The sequence below is a fragment of the Erithacus rubecula genome, assembly GCF_903797595.1.
Source record: "Erithacus rubecula genome assembly, chromosome: 11".
Taxonomy (NCBI): domain Eukaryota; kingdom Metazoa; phylum Chordata; class Aves; order Passeriformes; family Muscicapidae; genus Erithacus; species Erithacus rubecula.
In genome coordinates, this window is record NC_136663.1 from 478,678 (window position 1) to 497,526 (window position 18,849).

The 18,849-nt window shown below is 52.5% G+C and overlaps 1 protein-coding gene across 15 annotated transcripts in view; it reads left to right on the forward strand.

The window, feature by feature from the left end:
* MBNL1 (muscleblind like splicing regulator 1) overlaps nucleotides 1-18,849 on the forward strand; it is a 65,569-nt gene that overhangs the window by 28,134 nt on the left and 18,586 nt on the right. For all 15 annotated transcript variants that reach the window (XM_079315121.1, XM_079315117.1, XM_079315120.1 and 12 more), the window contains 2 exons: nucleotides 14,546-14,716; nucleotides 18,558-18,752. In XM_079315121.1, the coding sequence (XP_079171247.1) occupies nucleotides 14,546-14,716; nucleotides 18,558-18,752 (366 nt within the window). The remainder of the gene's footprint in view (nucleotides 1-14,545; nucleotides 14,717-18,557; nucleotides 18,753-18,849) is intronic.

Below are 18,849 nucleotides of genomic sequence, written 5' to 3' on the forward strand. Positions count from 1 at the left end.
ACCCTTGGCAAAAAATGAAAACATAAACAATGCTCAAATTCCTAAGGTCTGATTTGCCGTTTTTCTCCTCTCCAGCCTGTGTGTGTGCCAGCAGGCTGAGCTCCAGGAGAGGAAGCAGAGGGAAAAGTGGCAAACACATGGGGAGAATGGGGCAATTGTGAGGCAGAGTGGCAAACAGTCCATTAGCAAACCAAACAATTGAGAGCACGTGTGTTCCTCTGGGGGAAGATAGATGGTGTTTTGAAATCTTATCAGGTTTTGGACAGAGGAGTCACAACTAACTGCAACCTTCACAGCTCCTTTTACAGCTTCAGCTCTGCCTCGGCAGAAGGAAATTAAGCAGAAATTAAAAGATTGCACTGCAGCATTTGCACTGTCATTTTTTAAAGGCTGTGCATAATAGAAACCAGCGTGGGCTCCTGTTAGAGTCAGGAACTCTGCTGGGCAGAGTCAAAATCAGTAAAATTCCTAACTGGTTTGCAGGGAGGATGTAAAAAAGTATAAACCAGGAAAACCTGATGTCAAGAACATGCAGACATTTGTCCCAAGCCTTAAGTGAGTGATCAGGAGCAGCCTGTGGGGCCTGTCTCCCTGCCAGGGTGACCCCAAGTGTCTGTTATTCCTTGTTGCCAAGGCTCACTGAAATCTGTTGGAAGCAACAAATTACATTGGAGGCCGAATGATCACATCTGGTTTTTGACTTTGGGGAAGTGCTGGCGAGTCTTTGTTGGGATGCAGAGCCTCTCAGCCCAGCTGGGTGTTATTTGGGAGCCTGTGCTGCCTGCAGGAGCTGCTCCTGTGTGCAGGCTGGGGAGGAGCCTCTGCTCAGGTGAGCAGCCACACCAGGGCGAGGCCACAGCTCAGGTGCAGGGCTCAGGTGCATCCATCCTGCAGGCTCAGGTGCAGCCCCCCTGCAGGCTCAGGTGCATCCATCCTGCAGGCTCAGGTGCATTCATCCTGCAGGCTCAGGTGCATCCATCCTGCAGGCTCAGGTGCATTCATCCTGCAGGCTCAGGTGCATCCATCCTGCAGGCTCAGGTGCAGCCCCCCTGCAGGCTCAGGTGCATCCATCCTGCAGGCTCAGGTGCAGCCCCCCTGCAGGCTCAGGTGCATCCATCCTGCAGGCTCAGGTGCATTCATCCTGCAGGCTCAGGTGCATCCATCCTGCAGGCTCAGGTGCATCCATCCTGCAAGCTCAGGTGCATTCATCCTGCAGGCTCAGGTGCATCCACCCTGCAGGTTCAGGTGCATTCATCCTGCAGGCTCAGGTGCATCCATCCTGCAGGCTCAGGTGCATCCATCCTGCAGGCTCAGGTGCATCCATCCTGCAAGCTCAGGTGCATTCATCCTGCAGGCTCAGGTGCATCCACCCTGCAGGTTCAGGTGCATCCATCCTGCAGGCTCAGGTGCATCCATCCTGCAGGCTCAGGTGCATTCATCCTGCAGGCTCAGGTGCAGCCCCCCTGCAGGCTCAGGTGCATCCATCCTGCAGGCTCAGGTGCATCCATCCTGCAGGCTCAGGTGCATCCATCCTGCAGGCTCAGGTGCAGGGCTCAGGTGCATCCATCCTGCAGAGACAGAACCTGCTGGGCTTTGGGCTCTGTTGGTACCTGGCAGTCCCTGACTCTGTGTTGGGCTCTGGGCTGCTCCCAAACCAGCTCTGGGGGAAACAGCAGAAGCTGCTTTTATCCTCCTCCAGAGGCCTGTCTTGTCCCCCATGTCACAGTGCCACTAGGAGGATTACTGCTGTTGAAATGAGATTTAAGTTGATGTTGAGTTGTCAGGTCCTGAAATGCAGGATTATGCAAGTAAGAAAACCTTCAGGTTCACGGTTGAATTTATTGAAATACTTATGACTTATCCTCTTCATTAGGAAACATCTCAGGATTTAACTGGTGCAGAACACATATGGAGGTAGTTGAAAGCAGCTGCAGTGTTTGATCAAATAAAGGAAAATACATCTGATGAAGTGGATTTTTAAATAAGAAGAAATCCAGTGTAGTGCTGCTGGAGGGCTTCACCCTGGCACCAGCAAGCTGCTTCCTCAGATTGCCTTTTTGTTATACTCCACTCTCTGGATAAACTTCTCAGCTGTCAGCCCTGGAGATCCCAAAAAGTTCAGTCTTTCCAGAGAGGGGGTGGTGGGGTGGTAGTGCAGCTCTGGGGGCAGAGTGCTGGAGGTTTGCTGACAGGAGCAGCAGGGGAAGGGGCTGGATGGGGGAGCAGGTCTGGATCCTGCTTCATCTCAGAGCACTTCAAGTCCCATCAAGTTCCTGGAAAGACTCTCTTCAGCTCCAGATTTCTCTGGACCATTCCTAATTTGGCAAAATAGCACAGAAAACTAGCAAAAAGAGAGAGTGCTGTTTGAAAAGAGGAGCAGTTCTGGGAGGAAGCAAGCTGGGTACTTACTGTTGGTGTGATTTCACTGAATTTGCATGGGTTAATTCCAGGCTTACATGGAGTCCAGGAGCAGCCAGCAAAGGCAGGGGAGCTACAGGTGTAGCAAGTAATTACCACTTTGCAGGAGTAAAACTCATTGTTTTCTGCTCTTTCTTTGTCCTGGTGGGATTTAGTCTAAAAACCTGTACAGGTTCAGTGCTGGTATTTGATACTGGGTGAGGAGAAGGTTGTGTTTTTTTAATTTGAGAGCATCTTTCCAGCCTTGTCAGGCTCAGGGAGAGGTTCTCACTTCCCAGGAGCCTGGCAGGTTTTTAGGTGTGCAGTTACCACCACAGCAATGTCAGGACCAGCACAGTTTTCCTTACTTTGTTCTGTTGCAGAGAAAAAGCACATGCAGATTTAACTGAAGACTTTTGAAAAGAATGAAATGTTTTCTGGGTCCTCGGGGCTGGCTGTAAACTGATATTGGTGTAGCAAATAGTGAGTGGGACAGAAAGGATGCAGCTGTTTGGGCTCTTTGTGCAGAATTCAGCAGCTCGGAGCACATTGTGCCTCCAGACAGGGTGGGCTGCAGCTGGATGGCTGCTGGCTCTGCTCTCCCTGCCCCTTCCTTACAGTGTCTAGAGCCAGCTTGAGATGGGAAATTGTGCCTGGAAATTCAGCTTTCTGGTTCTAGGCTGTGTTCAGAAAACCATCTGCATTGGTACAGCACTGCTTGTCTGGTGCCCTGGTCAAATGTTCCCTGCAGTGAGCTGAGTCAGGAGACAGCCTGGATGTCTGCAGTGTCTGTAAGCAGGTGAACATGCAGGTGAGCTGGGAAGGTCCTTGGCTGGGCAAACTGAAGGGTTAAAGAGTTCCTGCTCACTAAACACTCCTTAGAGGAGGCACAAGAGTCAGTTCTTTGCATCTACATTGTTATTTACTCCTGTTGTTGGTTGAACACTGGCTGCACCTCGTGTCTGTGGAGCAGAGTGAGGGGCTTCCCTTGCAGGATGGATGGATGGATGGATGGATGGATGGATGGATGGATGGATGGATGGATGGATATCACAAATTCAGTTCCATGTAAAGCACCTTAAAATGCAAAGCTCTTGTTAACAGTGGAGCACAAGGAATTGTTTCATAGAAAAAGAATAGATTTAAATGTTTGCAGGGACTGGAGGGCTGTGGTGGGGCTGGTCAGCCCCTGGGCAGTTGTTGCAGGGAAGTGATGATGAGTGGAGCTGCAAATGGCAAAGCAGATGTGCAGCACAGAGCTCTGCAATCAGGCTTTGGGTGTTTTTCTGTGCTGCACTGAACAGGAGGAAACGGGATTTTTTATGTGATAAAGGTGATGCAGTCTCTAACTAGAAGGGAAGACAAGGCAGGAGAGAAAGAAATAAAGGGAGGGACAGAAGAGAGCCAAAAGGCTGGAGAGGTCAGATGCTGTTGTACCACCTGGCAGATAACCCAGGAGAGGGAGGGCTCTGTGTGAGAATGGAAGGGAAGCAGGAGTGATGCTCAGATCAGGAGATGCTGGGGCATGTGTGTGCAGACAGGCTCCATCCCTTGACAAAATGGGTCAGCTTTTTGCAACAGATCTTTTGCACCTGGTTCCAAACCTGGTTACTGGTGTGATTAAATATATCTAAAGAGAAAAATAACACTTGCTGATGGAGATTTATTTTTTTTACCGCGGAGGAAAGCACACCTAATTTTGCCTTGTTGGAATCCTTTGGCATTTGGCTTCATTAAATCTGGCCCTGAAAATCAGAAGAGAAATGAGATCCCCTGTTCATGTTTAGTCCATTTGCTAAAGACCCTGCTCATGTTTGTAACAAGGTAAAATACTTTACATGCTGTAAAATATGTCTACATCATGATGTAGATGTTTCTGGTGATTTTAGATACCTAAGGAATTAGACACTGAAAAAGTAGCAGCAGTGGAGGGTTGAATTTACTTGTTATAATTATCAACTGCTTTGTTCTGTGCCATGCACACACTGTAGGCTGTTGAATATTATATACAATATATGTGTGCTCATTGTGTCTGATATATATTATATGTCTGTATATATATGAATCCTCCAAGGTTTTTTCAGGCTGGGTGTTTTGTGTGTTGACTTTGGATTTGTACACAAAGGAGCCTTCAGAAGACCTGTGAATTAAGAAGCTACTTTATGCTTAAAAGAATTAAAAATAGTAGTTGCTAAAAATACTCCTGTAATTAATACTTAAATTTTGGAAAGCATTGCTGGGTTTTCTGGTTGTCTGGAGTACAGCCATGGGTCAGTTGTCCAGCACCATCTGTAGTTGTTCCATTCTTTCCTCTCTGTTCTGTTTAAATGACAAATAATTAAGTGTTACTGAGTGACTGCTCAAGTTCTGTTTTGATCACCTGACAAATTGCTTGGTTCAGCTTCTGCTCCTTGGTGCTGTGTCAGAGCTGAGCCCTGGGAGCTGCAGCAGGCAGAATTCCAGAGGCAGTGCTGGAGGGCAGGGCAGGATCAGCTGCTGGGAGCAGCACATCTCAGGAGCTCTTGGGAGTGATGGTGAGCAAAGCAACTTGTTCCTTTGGAGGGAGCTTGTGGGGTAGAACGTTCTCATTTTCTATTTCACTGCTTTGCCATTTTACTGCTTTTAGAGTGAGTCAGGCCTCATGTAAAAAAAAAGGTAATGGAAAAGACAGGAGCTCAGTATTTGGTTTATTTCCTTTTAATACACAGAAATAAGTTGTTTCCCCTCATAGATCTAAGTGAAATATATTAAAAACAATTCAGGTTTTTGAAGGGCAAGCACCTGTAAGGCAGCTCTGCAGCCCAGCCCTGAGGCTGATGCTCTCCTCTCTGGAGCTTTGTTTCTGCCTCACACATGGGGACACTTGGGGAAAGGTGCTTTGCAATGAGCTCATGGTACACCAGTGCTGCCTCTGAACGTTCCTGTTTGTTCCACCAGCCCCCTTGGCTCCCACACGTGGAAGGTTTTTCATTCCCAGCAGCTGTGTGAGGCAGTGGAGCTGTGTCTGAGCTCACACAGCCTCTGCAGGGAGGCATTTCTGAGATGTCCTGGCACCACATCAAGCTGCCAGGGCAGAGAGCACAGCTCCTTTGGGTTGGGAAACACCTCCAGAGGATTGCTGCCCTCTGTGTCACCCAGCCCAGTCACTGAGCTGCACCTTCCCTGGGCCCCTCTGGGGCTGGGGGCTCCAAACCTCCCTGGCAGCCCCTTCCAGCTCCTGACCACCCTGGCTGTAAAGGAACTCTTCCTGCAATGCTGCTGCTACAGAAAGGCTGCATCTTCCAGCTAACACTGCTCCCCTTGCCTTCTCACCCTTGGGCTGGGGTTGGGCTCTTCCTGCTGAGCTTCCCTCAGAGGAGCAGAGCTTGGGACAGGACATGGCATTGTCAGTGTGGAAATGAACACTCAGAGGCAATTCTGACTGCAGAGCAGCGTTTGGCATGGTTGGTGATTATTTAACTTTAGAAAAACAAACCCTGCCAGCTGTGTTTCCCCCTGGTGTGCAGTGACCTGCCCTGCTCAGAGCTGAGAGCGTGGCAGGGCAGGTGAGAGCCTTACAGGCACTGAGAAACACCTTCTGCTGTTTGGGTGCCCTTCCTGCTCCTCTGCTGGCATTGGCATGGCTTTCAGGAGCCTCTCTGAGCCTTTTCCCCTCATGTGTGGCTGACAGAATTGAGTTTTTTAAGACTTTTGCATCAAATGTTCACTGTGCAGCCTCATTTCTGAGCACACAGAGGCTCCCACCTGGTCCCACTCTGTGTGAGTATTTGTTCTAGCAAGGAGTTGCATTTTTAGGAGTAAAACCTGTGTAAAGGCTTTAGCAGAGAGAGGCTGGAGAGCTCCTGTTTCCTGGTAGCTGTAATGATATTTGCCCTGCACTGGTGCGGACAGAGCAGAGATACTGTCTTTATTTGCACACTGCCTTACAGTGGGTCTTTTGTTCTGTCATTGTACTGTCATTTTGTTTCATGTGGAAAGTGAGCAAGGCCAAACCTCTGGGGCAGAGGGTAGCAGGGGGGCAGAGTGTGTGATTACAGCAGAGCTGCCTGTTAGAGATGCTTAAATGAGTGCACACATCCATCAGGCAGCTTTGTCTTTGTGAAATATTGATCTGCAATATCAATGTTAAGAGGCCTGGAAAGCACTTAGTGCAGGAAATTATTCCTGAGCTGTATGAGAAAAAACCTGAGTGATACAGGGTCTGTAGAGCCCTCTGTCCTGCCTTTCCCCTTAGCAGTGCAGCCCAGAGCTGAGCAGGGAGCTCAGTGCTGGTGTGGGCTGGGAGCTCCAGCTGTGCTTGGTGCTCCATGTTAATGATTATTGAATCGTGTCGTGGGCGGGTCAGGGGTGGGGTGGACACTGACCCCAGGGCAGGGAGGTGGACACTGCACTGCCTGCTATTGTGGGGATGGCCCAGCTGACCCCCAGGGGACAAATTCAGCAAGGAGTGCTCCTGCTCTGTGCTCTGCTGACCCCCAGATGAGAAATCAGCAGAGTGCTCCTGCTCTGTGCTGTGCTGACCCCAGATCAGGAATCAGCAGAGCTGCTGCTCTATGTGCTCCTGATCCCAGATCAGGAATCAGCAGTGCTCCTGCTCTGTGCTGTGCTGACCCCAGATCAGGAATCAGCAGTGCTCCTGCTCTGTGCTGTGCTGACCCCCCAGATGAGAAATTCAACAGTGCTGCTGCTCTGCATGGTCCCCTGTGCCTGTCTGTGCTGCCTTCACAGGACACTGAGCTTCCTTCCCTGCCCCTGCCAGGCTGCCCTCCCTCCTTGTTCTCATGGAGCTGTTAAGTGCTCCAGGGCTGGGTTTGGTTCGGTTTTTTGGGGGAACATGACAAGTGTGTCCCCCAGCACAGTGGAAGTGGTGCTGGTGTGAGTCCCAGTGCTGCTCCAGGGCCCAGCCCTGCCCTCCTGCAGGGGAGTTTATTTGCTTAGGAACCTTTCACTGTGCCCATCGAGCACTTGAAAGGTAAAACAAACCTGATGTGTCAACCTTTGTTTGCCCAGGACACTTTCCCTTTCCGAGCCTTGCTTGCCTCCATTTGTTCTTTGTTAAAGACTTTTAACTCCCCCTTTGCCTTTTGATGTCGAATACATCAACACTTTTTGGTATCTTTTTTTGGTCCCTGAGGTCTGAATTACTTAGGTTGATCCTCCCTGTAAGAATTTTTGATAACTTTAGTTGAAGTTTCTTTATTTCTCTGCTGCTGTACCCTTTGTTATTTATATCCTTTTCTCCCCTCATTTGCCTAAGCAGTAAAAAACTGTTACTCAAGCTTGTCATCAGTTGGCCACGGTTTGGTGACTTTCTTTATCTAGCTTTAACTACTTCCAATTTGTCTTTTCTCTTGCCTCTCTGGATGATGTAGTAAAATCTTGGGTTTGTATTTTTCTAGTCCCTTTGCTAACACCCAGTGCTGTTATCCCCTCATCAGTGATGGCACAGGCCATATTTCAACAGTAATGGGTACTTCCATTGCCATCAGGGAAATCTGATCTTCCTTTCAGCTTCCCTGCCCACTCCTGAGGCTTCTGCAAAGTGTCTCTGGTCTGGACACATCTGGCTGGAGAGGCACCAGAGCCGTGGTGATTCCATCACCAGCACAGGGCTCTGCAGGGGGCTGATGCTGGAGTTTTCCTGTCCAAGATGAGCACCTGGGGTGTGCTGAGGTGGAGGAGCAGCTGCCATGTGCCTGTGTGGGGTCACAGCTGGACTGGGGGAGCCTGTGCAGGAGCCTGCAGGGTTTGGTGCAGCAGGGTGTCCCATCCCATTATCCCATCCCATTATCCCATCCCAGTTTGCCCCTCCTCTCCCCTCTGCCCTTCTCACATGCTGCCTTTTTTTATCCAGAAGTGACTAAGCTTCCTGTTATTGCACTCTGTCAGTTTTTCCCCAGTGCTGCTGCCGTGTTGGGCAATATTTTCTTGCCAGCAGCTTGCTGTGCTCTGTCCCCCTCTGCTGTGTCCTGTTCCCACACACCTCTCAGTTTTGTTCTTTGCAGCCCTCAGGGGTGTTCACATTCCCTCTGTTGGGTTTATTTCCACTAATAAGGGCTGCAGCCATCCCTGGGGAAGGGTGTGCTCTGTGTGCAGGGGAATTGTTCCTGCCTCACTGGAAGCCTCAGGCACCCTTGATTTAGCAGGGCTTTCCTTCAGGTGGTGGGAAATGGAAGGAGCTGCTCAGCAGAGGGTTTTCCCTCTGCAGCTCCCAGGGCTGATGCTGGGGGTGGGTGCTGGCAGGTGGGCAGGGGGTGTCCCTGACCCAGCACCCTGCAGGGCTGCAGCCCTGGCCCCCCACTGCCTCCTCTGGGAGCAGCACAGCAGAGAGGCACAGCACCCAGGGTGCTGCTGTAAAAATCCTGCCTGTGCAGGGATGAACAGGCTGGTTTGTGTGTCAGGGGAGCCATCAGAGCTGAGTCAGGGCCTTGCCTTGTGCTGCCACCCGGGATTGTGGAGCCACGCTGGGCAGAGGGGATGGGGAGGGCAGAGGGGCTGGGATGGGGGCAGAGGGGCAAAGGGGCTGGGATGGGGGGCAGAGGGGATGGGGGGGCAGAGGGGATGGGAGGGGGCAGAGGGGCAAAGGGGCTGGGATGGGGGCAGAGGGGCAGAGGGGCTGGGGGGGAGCCTGGCAGTGTCTCAGGGGCTGGGATGGGGGCAGAGGGGCTGGGGGGGAGCCTGGCAGTGTCTCAGGGGCTGGGATGGGGTCAGAGGGGCAGAGGGGGAGCCTGGCAGTGTCTCAGGGGCTGGGATGGGGGCAGAGGGGCAGGGATGGGGGCAGAGGGGCTGGGGGGGAGCCTGGCAGTGTCTCAGGGGCTGGGATGGGGTCAGAGGGGCAGAGGGGGAGCCTGGCAGTGTCTCAGGGGCTGGGATGGGACCCTGGAGGGACTTGGCAGTGCCCTGGGCAGGGGGAATGTGGCAGAGCCCTGGGGTGGGCACCAGGCTGGTGTGTTGCCCTTGTAGGTGAATGCAGTTCATTAATTCCTCCTGAATTTCTGTTTAAGGGGCTCCTTTCTGCCACTGGTCCTGGGAAGCTGCACTGACTGATTTAAAGGGGTTGTTTTATAGGAAATCACTGTCTTGTCAAAAGTTCCCTCTTGTGGAAAACAGGTGGAATTTTTTCTTAGAAGCTGTTAAAGATTCTCTGTTTTTGTTGTGGTGTTGGTTTGTTTTGTTTTGTTTTTTTTAAGAGAAACTCTTCAACTTTATTTAATTCCTAAAATTCTCTTGGGCAGTGGCAGTGCTTTCTGCCTTACTCAGGTGCATTTGGGGGATTGTCCTTTCAGTCACAGTGGGATTCTGGCTGGAACAGGCATGCACTGATGTGTCCTGTTACTGGAGCTGAGTGGTTTTCCTTCCATTCCTGTGTGAACTTGTCCTGTTCTGTGGGTTTGCAGGGCAGAGGGCAGCACTGGCTGGTTCCCCCAGCTGCAGTCAGTGGCCCCTGATCCTGGAGGTGTTCAAGGCCAGGTAGGACAGGGCTTGGAGCAGCCTGGGGCAGTGGAAGGTGTCCTGCCCCTGCAGGAGGATTGGAACTGGGTGATCTTTAAGGTCAGTTCAGCTCTAACAGGTCTGTGATTCTGTGATGCTATGAAATTTCCCATTTAGGGCTTTTCATCTCAGAGTGCTTTGTTTCACCTGTGCTCAGTTATAAACTAAAATCCTATTTGGAAATGAAGTTTAATAAACCTCCCAAATTTCAGTCAGAATTTACTGTTTAACTTCACTTGAATAAAATAATATTTTAATAATTACTTTTCCCACTAATGGTGGGGAATTAATTATTTTTCAATCAATAATATATTTGCTTGACAAATGTATTCTAATCATATTTAAATTGGCATATCAAGATGCTGTACTTGCTAAAAACAAGGAGAAATTACTACTAAAAGGATAACAATAAGGAAAGGTATAATTTTTATATAAACTCTGTCAATAAAAACCCCAAGCACGTGGATGTGTTGGCATTTCAGGACAGGATTCCAGCAGTGATCTCCATTCTGGGGCTGCAGTTCCCAGCAATGCTTTTAGAGCAGCCATGAAATGTGGCAGGCACTGACCTTGAGCAGTGGCAGGAGGCTGTGTGCTGCTGGCACAGAGGTGATTGATGGTGCTGCTGCTCTGCAGGGCTGTCTCTGTCACCTGGGCCAGCCTGCTGTGCCAGGGGGTGCCCAGAGCACTGTGCCCAAGCCCAGGGGACCAGGGCACAGGCAGCCAAACACACCTGGGCAGGTGCACTGAGGCCTGGGTGCATCAGCCCAGGCAGCTTCTCTTGCTCTTGCTGGGGCTCGTGCTGCCCTGGGCCTTGGGCACAGCTGGGAGGGTGGCTCTGTCCCTGTCACATCCACTGCAGGTGGCATGTGACTCCTGTCAGGAGGGGAGGGGGCTGCCAGGCTGGGGCACACTGTGGCTGGGGACATCTCTGGGGACATCTCTGGGGACATCTCTGGGAGCTTCAGGAGCTGCCAGGGGGGCCAGGCTGGGCACACTGTGGCTGGGGACATCTCTGGGGACATCTCTGGGAGCTTCAGGAGCTGCCAGGGGGGCCAGGCTGGGCACACTGTGGCTGGGGACATCTCTGGGGACATCTCTGGGGACATCTCTGGGAGCTACAGGAGCTGCCAGGGGGGCCAGGCTGGGGTCCCTGTGCAGGGATACCTGTGCTGGGCTCAGTCCTGAGCTCTGTGCACAAGGATCAGCACAGGATGGGGCCTCTCTCCTGCTGCTTGTTTGCTTTTTCTGCTCCAGGGCAGATTGCTTGGGAAGGCTCTGTGCAGTGCTCATTGACACTGCCAGGGGATTCCAGCTGTGAGCAATCCTGGGACCTGCTCTGCATCCCACTGCTCTGGGCACCAGGGAACCTGCACTGACAAGCAGATTAAATCTCCCATGTGTTTCACTTGGTCTGGACATAAAGTCATTCATTCACCTGTTGAATTGTGAGCTCTTACACGCCTGAGTGGGGATCCTGTGGATTAGCAGAGATTGCTCCAAAAGGATTTGGCAGCACTGAGGTTCAAGGAGCAGCTGGAGCTGTCACTGGCTCCCAAAGGTGCTGTGACCCATGTGCCAGCCCCTGGGGGACACAGCCCCTTGGGCTGGGGGAGGCTGCTCTTTCTGGACCTGGGAAAACATCATTCCCTTGTGTCCTGGGCTGCAGCTGGCTGGGGCAGGTGGAGGGGGCTGGGGGGAAGGAAGTGTTGCTCAGTCTCAGGCTGCAGTCTGTGTTTCCTGGGAGTGCCAGTATAAATAATGATGGATTGGTGCAAATGCTGTGTCTGTACAGACATGGGGATATGCAAACATTTGTAGCATAACCAAGATCAACCACAAATTGTATTGAATATTTATATAAAATTTTTAATGCATAAATATGAATAAAATTTATAAAAGTTAAATAATTTCTATAAGTGCTTGTACACCCGTATGTGGCTGATGCATTTGCTGATGCTGTTATGAAATGGGAATTGGGGTCATTTGGGGGAATCCCAGCAGCCACTTACCCAGGGCCAGCTCAGCTGGCACCCCTGTGGCACAGGTGTGAATGTCCCCACCTGCATCCTGCCCCCATTCCCATCCTCATGGCTCTGTGGTGGCTCTGGGGGTCATTCCTTGGGGCTGAGGAGGAGGAGGGACCCACAGGCAGCAGGAGCAGCAGGGAGGGTTTTGCTGCTGAGCTGGTGTCTTTCCTTCTGTTCCATGCTGGCAGTCTGCTTGCTCTGTTTGCTTTTTTCTTTCTTTTTTTAAACCCTGTTGTATTTCATGGCAGCAGGACAGCTCCCATAGGAGTGCTATTAGCTGTGCAAGCCAAATGAGCCATTAGAGGGGTTGAGGCTTTTCTGTACCAGAATCACACACAAAGACATCATTAAGTGGTCACTTTGGTGTGTTTTCCCATGAAATGATTCCCAATAAAAGTGTCTGCAGAGTGCTGCCATCAGTCTCCCTGAGCCACAGCAGCAGCCCTGGGGATGGCTGAGGGGGCTCCAGTGGGGGATGTGTGTTCTCCCCAGCTGGGATCCTGCTTGTTTGAGAGCCCCACAGTATATTGGAAAGGTTTCTCTGAGTGTTCCTGAAAAGGTTTCTCTGAATGTGGCAGGCAGCCTCATCACAAAGCCAACAGTTTATTTTTAAAAAGGAAGCCATACTTACATGGAGTTAAATGTTTTCCTGTGAAACACATGGGCATCAGGGTAAATAGCTTGACCATTTACAGGCAATAGTTGATGGTATGTAGCAGCCATCCTGCTGCTGGGTTCAGGAGGAGTTTGCACTCCCTGGCAGGGAGGTGTTGGTGTGTTTGGTTTGGGTCACAAGTGCTGTGTGTGTTCCAGCTGCACTGGTGAGTGGTGGCTGCTGCAGCTGCAGCTTTGGCATCCTCAGCAGGGAGCAGCCCCAGGCAGAGCCCCTGCTCAGGCAGCTCCTGCCCAGCTCCAGCTGCAGCCAGGCAGGGCCACAGCAGCCTCAGAACAGCCCCCAGTGACTGCAGCTGGAGTCAGGCACTGATAATTGTTCAGTGCTGATGGGGGGTGGTGTTCACATGGGGCAGGCATGTGCAGCACTCGCTGCTGGCCACAAGGAGATTTTTGTCTTTAAGAGGTAGCCTGTTAAATGTTAGAGAGTTGTATGTCTGACCATGAACAGCTACTTCAAATTACAGAATCACAGACTCAGTGAGTAAAGGAGATTGCAGTCTCAAAGGAGAATCCCAAGAAACCTTTTCTATTATTAAATATGCAGTCAGGATGTTTTCTGGAAGGAGATTATTATCAGAGAATTGCATTGTATTCCTAACATTTGGGATGTTAAAAGCAGGGTGTGCTGTGCTTCCCAAAAACTGGTGCTGTGGGGAAGAGCCACACACAGATGGGCACACTCCTGTTCAGTCTGAAAAACCCAGGTGCACTGTCACAGTCCAACACCTGTCAGAGGATCCAAATCTTCCAGAAATCTTCCATTTTCAGAATGCAGAATTTGGGGAGTGATTTTTCCAAGGCAGGTTGGTCATTCTCTTTGCCTGAGTTTGTCACGTTGTCCACAGCTGTGTGAGTGCCACACAAAGTGTTTTGTGGGCACTGAGGCCATGGTGTGTGGCTGGGGATGCTTCTGCCCTGGGGGAGGGAGCCTGGGGACAGGGACATGTTCCTGCTGCCCTGAAGGCAAGGTGAAAATTCCTGCCACTCCAGCTCCTGATCCCCAGACCGTGCTGAGCCCTGTGCTCACCCCACTGAGCACAGCAGGGTCAGGCACATCCTGCTCCCATCAGCACTGCATGGCATTTCTGCATTTTTGACAATGAAAGTGAACTATACAGAGTAGGAAATAAATCTGTGTATTAAACACCAAAAAAAGAAATGAATGCTGCTGTGTTCTGGTGAGAGCTGTGACAGTGGCTTCCAGCTCCTGGGTGCTCTGTGAACCATTTGTAAAGGTCCATGGAGTAAAAGTGAAACAAGAAACCCTGCTCCCAGCCAGACAAGCCTGCATTTCTTTTGGGAAATTTGCTAAGATCTGTAAATTAAAACAGATTGAAGGTTAAAGGTGCCCTGGGCTCCAGAGCTACATGCAAACAGGAGGATGGAAGTGTTTTGATAGTAGCTGGTGATAGCAAAGCATAAGCACAATTTACCTGGGGCTGTGGAGTATTCTGGCAGTCTATACTCTGACTAAATACCTTTCCTTAAAATCCATCTTCTAGGTGGAGAGAAATGCTTATCTCAGTGGGGAATGAGTGAGGCTCCTTGTTTCCTGGGAGCCAGAGGACATTGCATTAGATCTCAGGAATGATTTTTTATGGCTGTAAAGCATTTGAGTGTATGAAGTGCATTAAGTGGTTGGGGTGTACAGCACGTACTGCTAGGCTTTGGGTCTCATCCAGAGACTGTGGAACAGCCTAAAGCCCAGCACTGAGATGAGGACATTGAGTTTAACCTGGATTTCAGAACTGGGTTGGTCAGCTCCTCTGATTCCATGTTGTAGTTCCATGTTACCCATCCAGCAGTAATTGGCTCTGATTCTGCATTGTGCTCAGGTGAGGTCTCATTGTCCAGGGATCTGTAAATGTGTCTGCAGTCTGTGTTTGCTGTAGCCTGTGCTGTAAGGAACAGAGATGCAGCTTCTAATCCTGCTGTGCCATTCTTTCCTTCAGGGTCGATGCTCCAGGGAAAACTGCAAATATCTTCACCCACCACCCCACTTAAAAACACAGCTGGAGATCAATGGCCGCAATAACCTGATCCAGCAGAAGAACATGGCCATGCTGGCCCAGCAGATGCAGCTGGCCAATGCCATGATGCCTGGAGCCCCACTGCAGCCTGTGGTATGTGCACTGCAGCTCCCAGCAGGGAAATCCCACTGCAGCTCCCAGCAGGGAAATCCCACTGCAGCCTCCCTGGGCTGGGCTGGGGCAGGGAAATCCCACTGCAGCCTCTCTGGGCTGGGGCAGGGAAATCCCACTGCAGCTTCCCTGGGGGCAGGGAAATCCCACTGCAGCTCCCAGCAGGGAAATCCCACTGCAGCTTCCAGCAGGGAAATCCCACTGCAGCTCCCAGCAGGGAAATCTCACTGCAGCCTCCCTGGGCTGGGGCAGGGAAATCCCACTGCAGCCTCCCTGGGCTGGGCTAGGGACAGGCAGCACAGGCTCCACACCAGGGAAACCCCACAGAGCTCAGGAATAGATGGGAACCCAACTGCCCTGAAATGCCCCTCTGTGTGTCCTTGTGTTGCTTAATTCTGCCTTGCCTGGAGTAATATTTTTAATATTTTCTGTAACCTTGGGTTAACTTGTCTTTTGCAATCTCAAAGTTTGAACAGCGAGTGATCTGCAGGAGGTTTTGGTTTCCTTTGCAATATCAGGTGCTCTAGGAAACTCCTGGCTTTGAGGAGATGCCCAGTGGGTGTTTTCCCTTCACTCCAGAGAACTGCTTGCTGCAATTGAGCCTTGGTTTAGGGGGAGTTAGGCTCAGCTTGGCCATGGCAAGTGCATCAGTGTGAGCCCTGGCAGAGGGTGGGGTGGCTCAGTGCCCTGGCCCTGCAGTGGCCATGTGCTGATGGGCTGTAGGACAGTGGGGTGGCCCCCAGACCAGGCAGCACATCCCAATGTACCTGTGAGCTTCAGAGCAAGGCCAGCTGCCTCTGCTGTTACTCTGCAGGGCTCAAAAGGCTGCAGGATATTTACATTTTGTAGAATAAGCTCAGTAGAAAATAAATGGGGTTGTCTTATTTGCTGTACAGCAGACACACTGGTATCTGTTTGAGTATATTGGGCTAAAATCAAACACCAGCATCTCTTAAGTTACACACTAACAGACTGGTCCTATTTTAAAGTTCATTATTACATAGCTGATAACCCATTGATGAAAAGTGAGTTAATTAATAGTTTGTTTAGGAGTAATATTTAATTTCCTGTAATATTTGCCAGTTTGCTTTTCATTGACATGAATGAAGAATCATAAGCATTACAGAAATTATACCCATTTACACAACTCCCATTCTGTTTTCTCCAGTAATCCCTGCATATTTTTGTTCATTATTTCCAATGTCTCTTGCTTCCAAACAATTCAGTCATTTCCTCAGGAATACAGAAACATGTGCTGTTCTCTGGTGTCTGCCTTAAGTTGATATGAAACAGAGAAAGAGTTGTGTTCACTCTGTAGTTGTTTTTCCCTCTAAAAATTAGTTGGGGAAAAAGCCTAAATGCCTTGAGTAACTGCTTTATTTAGATAGTGAAACACAAACACTCCTGGCTGAATTTTATTTGGCAGTTACACTGCATTTGGGGGCAGGAGAGTTATTTAATCCTTGCTGCAGTGTAGCAGCTCTGTTGGGTTTTCACAGCATTATTTGGGCTCTACACCCAATTATCTTCACAAGGGCACTTGACTCTTTTTTGAAAACATGCAAGCAAACAAAAGAAAATCATGTTTGCATGTGCTCTTTCTTCCACTGGTGTAATGTTTTAGCCTAACTAAACTAAACTAACTAAGTAACTAACTAAAGCATCTCCTGATGCAGTGAGTGTCTGCATGGGCAGCCTGCTGAATCCTGTAGTGTAAGGATTGTGGCTGTGTGAATCCCTGGGATCCTGAGCCAGCTCTAGCTGCACCAGGTCAGAAGAGCTTTGCCTGTGCCTGAGGTTGGGTGTGGCTGATGCTCAGTCAGGGCTCTCAGGTGCCCTTTCCCCAGGAGCAGCACTGTACCTGCTGAGCTGTGTCCCCCTGGCAGCCTGGGCTGTGTGTGTCACAGAGTGTGTCACTGATGGTGGCATTGCTGGGAGCTGCTGTGGGAGCTGCCCCGTGCTGGGGTGCCTGTCCCTGCAGGCAGCAGAGCCCAGCACAGGCAGTGTCCCTGCAGGCAGCAGCAGAGCCCAGCACAGGCAGTGTCCCTGCAGGCAGCAGCTGCCCCAGCACAGGCAGTGTCCCTGCAGGCAGCAGCAGAGCCCAGCACAGGCAGTGTCCCTGCAGGCAGCAGCAGAGCCCAGCACAGGCAGTGTCCCTGCAGGCAGCAGGGCCCAGCACAGGCAGTGTCCCTGCAGGCAGCAGCTGCCCCAGCACAGGCAGTGTCCCTGCAGGCAGCAGCAGAGCCCAGCACAGGCAGTGTCCCTGCAGGCAGCAGCAGAGCCCAGCACAGGCAGTGTCCCTGCAGGCAGCAGCAGAGCCCAGCACAGGCAGTGTCCCTGCAGGCAGCAGCAGAGCCCAGCACAGGCAGTGTCCCTGCAGGCAGCAGGGCCCAGCACAGGCAGTGTCCCTGCAGGCAGCAGAGCCCAGCACAGGCAGTGTCCCTGCAGGCAGCAGCTGCCCCAGCACAGGCAGTGTCCCTGCAGGCAGCAGCAGAGCCCAGCACAGGCAGTGTCCCTGCAGGCAGCAGAGCCCAGCACAGGCAGTGTCCCTGCAGGCAGCAGCAGAGCCCAGCACAGGCAGTGTCCCTGCAGGCAGCAGGGCCCAGCACAGGCAGTGTCCCTGCAGGCAGCAGAGCCCAGCACAGGCAGTGTCCCTGCAGGCAGCAGCAGAGCCCAGCACAGGCAGTGTCCCTGCAGGCAGCAGGGCCCAGCACAGGCAGTGTCCCTGCAGGCAGCAGCAGAGCCCAGCACAGGCAGTGTCCCTGCAGGCAGCAGCTGCCCCAGCACAGGCAGTGTCCCTGCAGGCAGCAGGGCCCAGCACAGGCAGTGTCCCTGCAGGCAGCAGGGCCCAGCACAGGCAGTGTCCCTGCAGGCAGCAGGGCCCAGCACAGGCAGTGTCCCTGCAGGCAGCAGGGCCCAGCACAGGCAGTGTCCCTGCAGGCAGCAGGGCCCAGCACAGGCAGTGTCCCTGCAGGCAGCAGAGCCCAGCACAGGCAGTGTCCCTGCAGGCAGCAGCAGAGCCCAGCACAGGCAGTGTCCCTGCAGGCAGCTGCCCCAGCACAGGCAGTGTCCCTGCAGGCAGCAGGGCCCAGCACAGGCAGTGTCCCTGCAGGCAGCAGCAGAGCCCAGCACAGGCAGTGTCCCTGCAGGCAGCAGAGCCCAGCACAGGCAGTGTCCCTGCAGGCAGCAGAGCCCAGCACAGGCAGTGTCCCTGCAGGCAGCAGCAGAGCCCAGCACAGGCAGTGTCCCTGCAGGCAGCAGGGCCCAGCACAGGCAGTGTCCCTGCAGGCAGCAGCAGAGCCCAGCACAGGCAGTGTCCCTGCAGGCAGCAGAGCCCAGCACAGGCAGTGTCCCTGCAGGCAGCAGCAGAGCCCAGCACAGGCAGTGTCCCTGCAGGCAGCAGAGCCCAGCACAGGCAGTGTCCCTGCAGGCAGCAGGGCCCAGCACAGGCAGTGTCCCTGCAGGCAGCAGCAGAGCCCAGCACAGGCAGTGTCCCTGCAGGCAGCAGCTGCCCCAGCACAGGCAGTGTCCCTGCAGGCAGCAGCAGAGCCCAGCACAGGCAGTGTCCCTGCAGGCAGCAGGGCCCAGCACAGGCAGTGTCCCTGCAGGCAGCAGGGCCCAGCACAGGCAGTGTCCCTGCAGGCAGCAGCTGCCCCAGCACAGGCAGTGTCCCTGCAGGCAGCAGCAGAGCCCAGTACAGGCAGTGTCCCTGCAGGCAGCAGGGCCCAGCACAGGCAGTGTCCCTGCAGGCAGCAGGGCCCAGCACACCCCAGGTCTGGGACACAGGAGGGGGCTGTGCTCAGTGTCTCTCCCTCTCTTGCAGCCCATGTTCTCCGTCGCTCCCAGCTTGGCCACCAACGCCTCCGCCGCCTTCAGCCCCTACCTGGGCCCCGTGTCCCCGGGGCTGGTCCCTGCTGAGATCCTGCCCACGGCCCCCGTGCTGGTGACAGGCAGCCCTGGCGTGCCCGTCCCCGCCGCCGCCGCCGCACAGAAGCTGATGAGGACGGACAGGCTGGAGGTAGGAGCTCCTGTGCACTTTGCCTCCACAGGTGCTGTCCTTCGTGGTGTCTTCTAGACAGGAAACACTTCCCTTGTGGAGCAAATGATGCGACTCT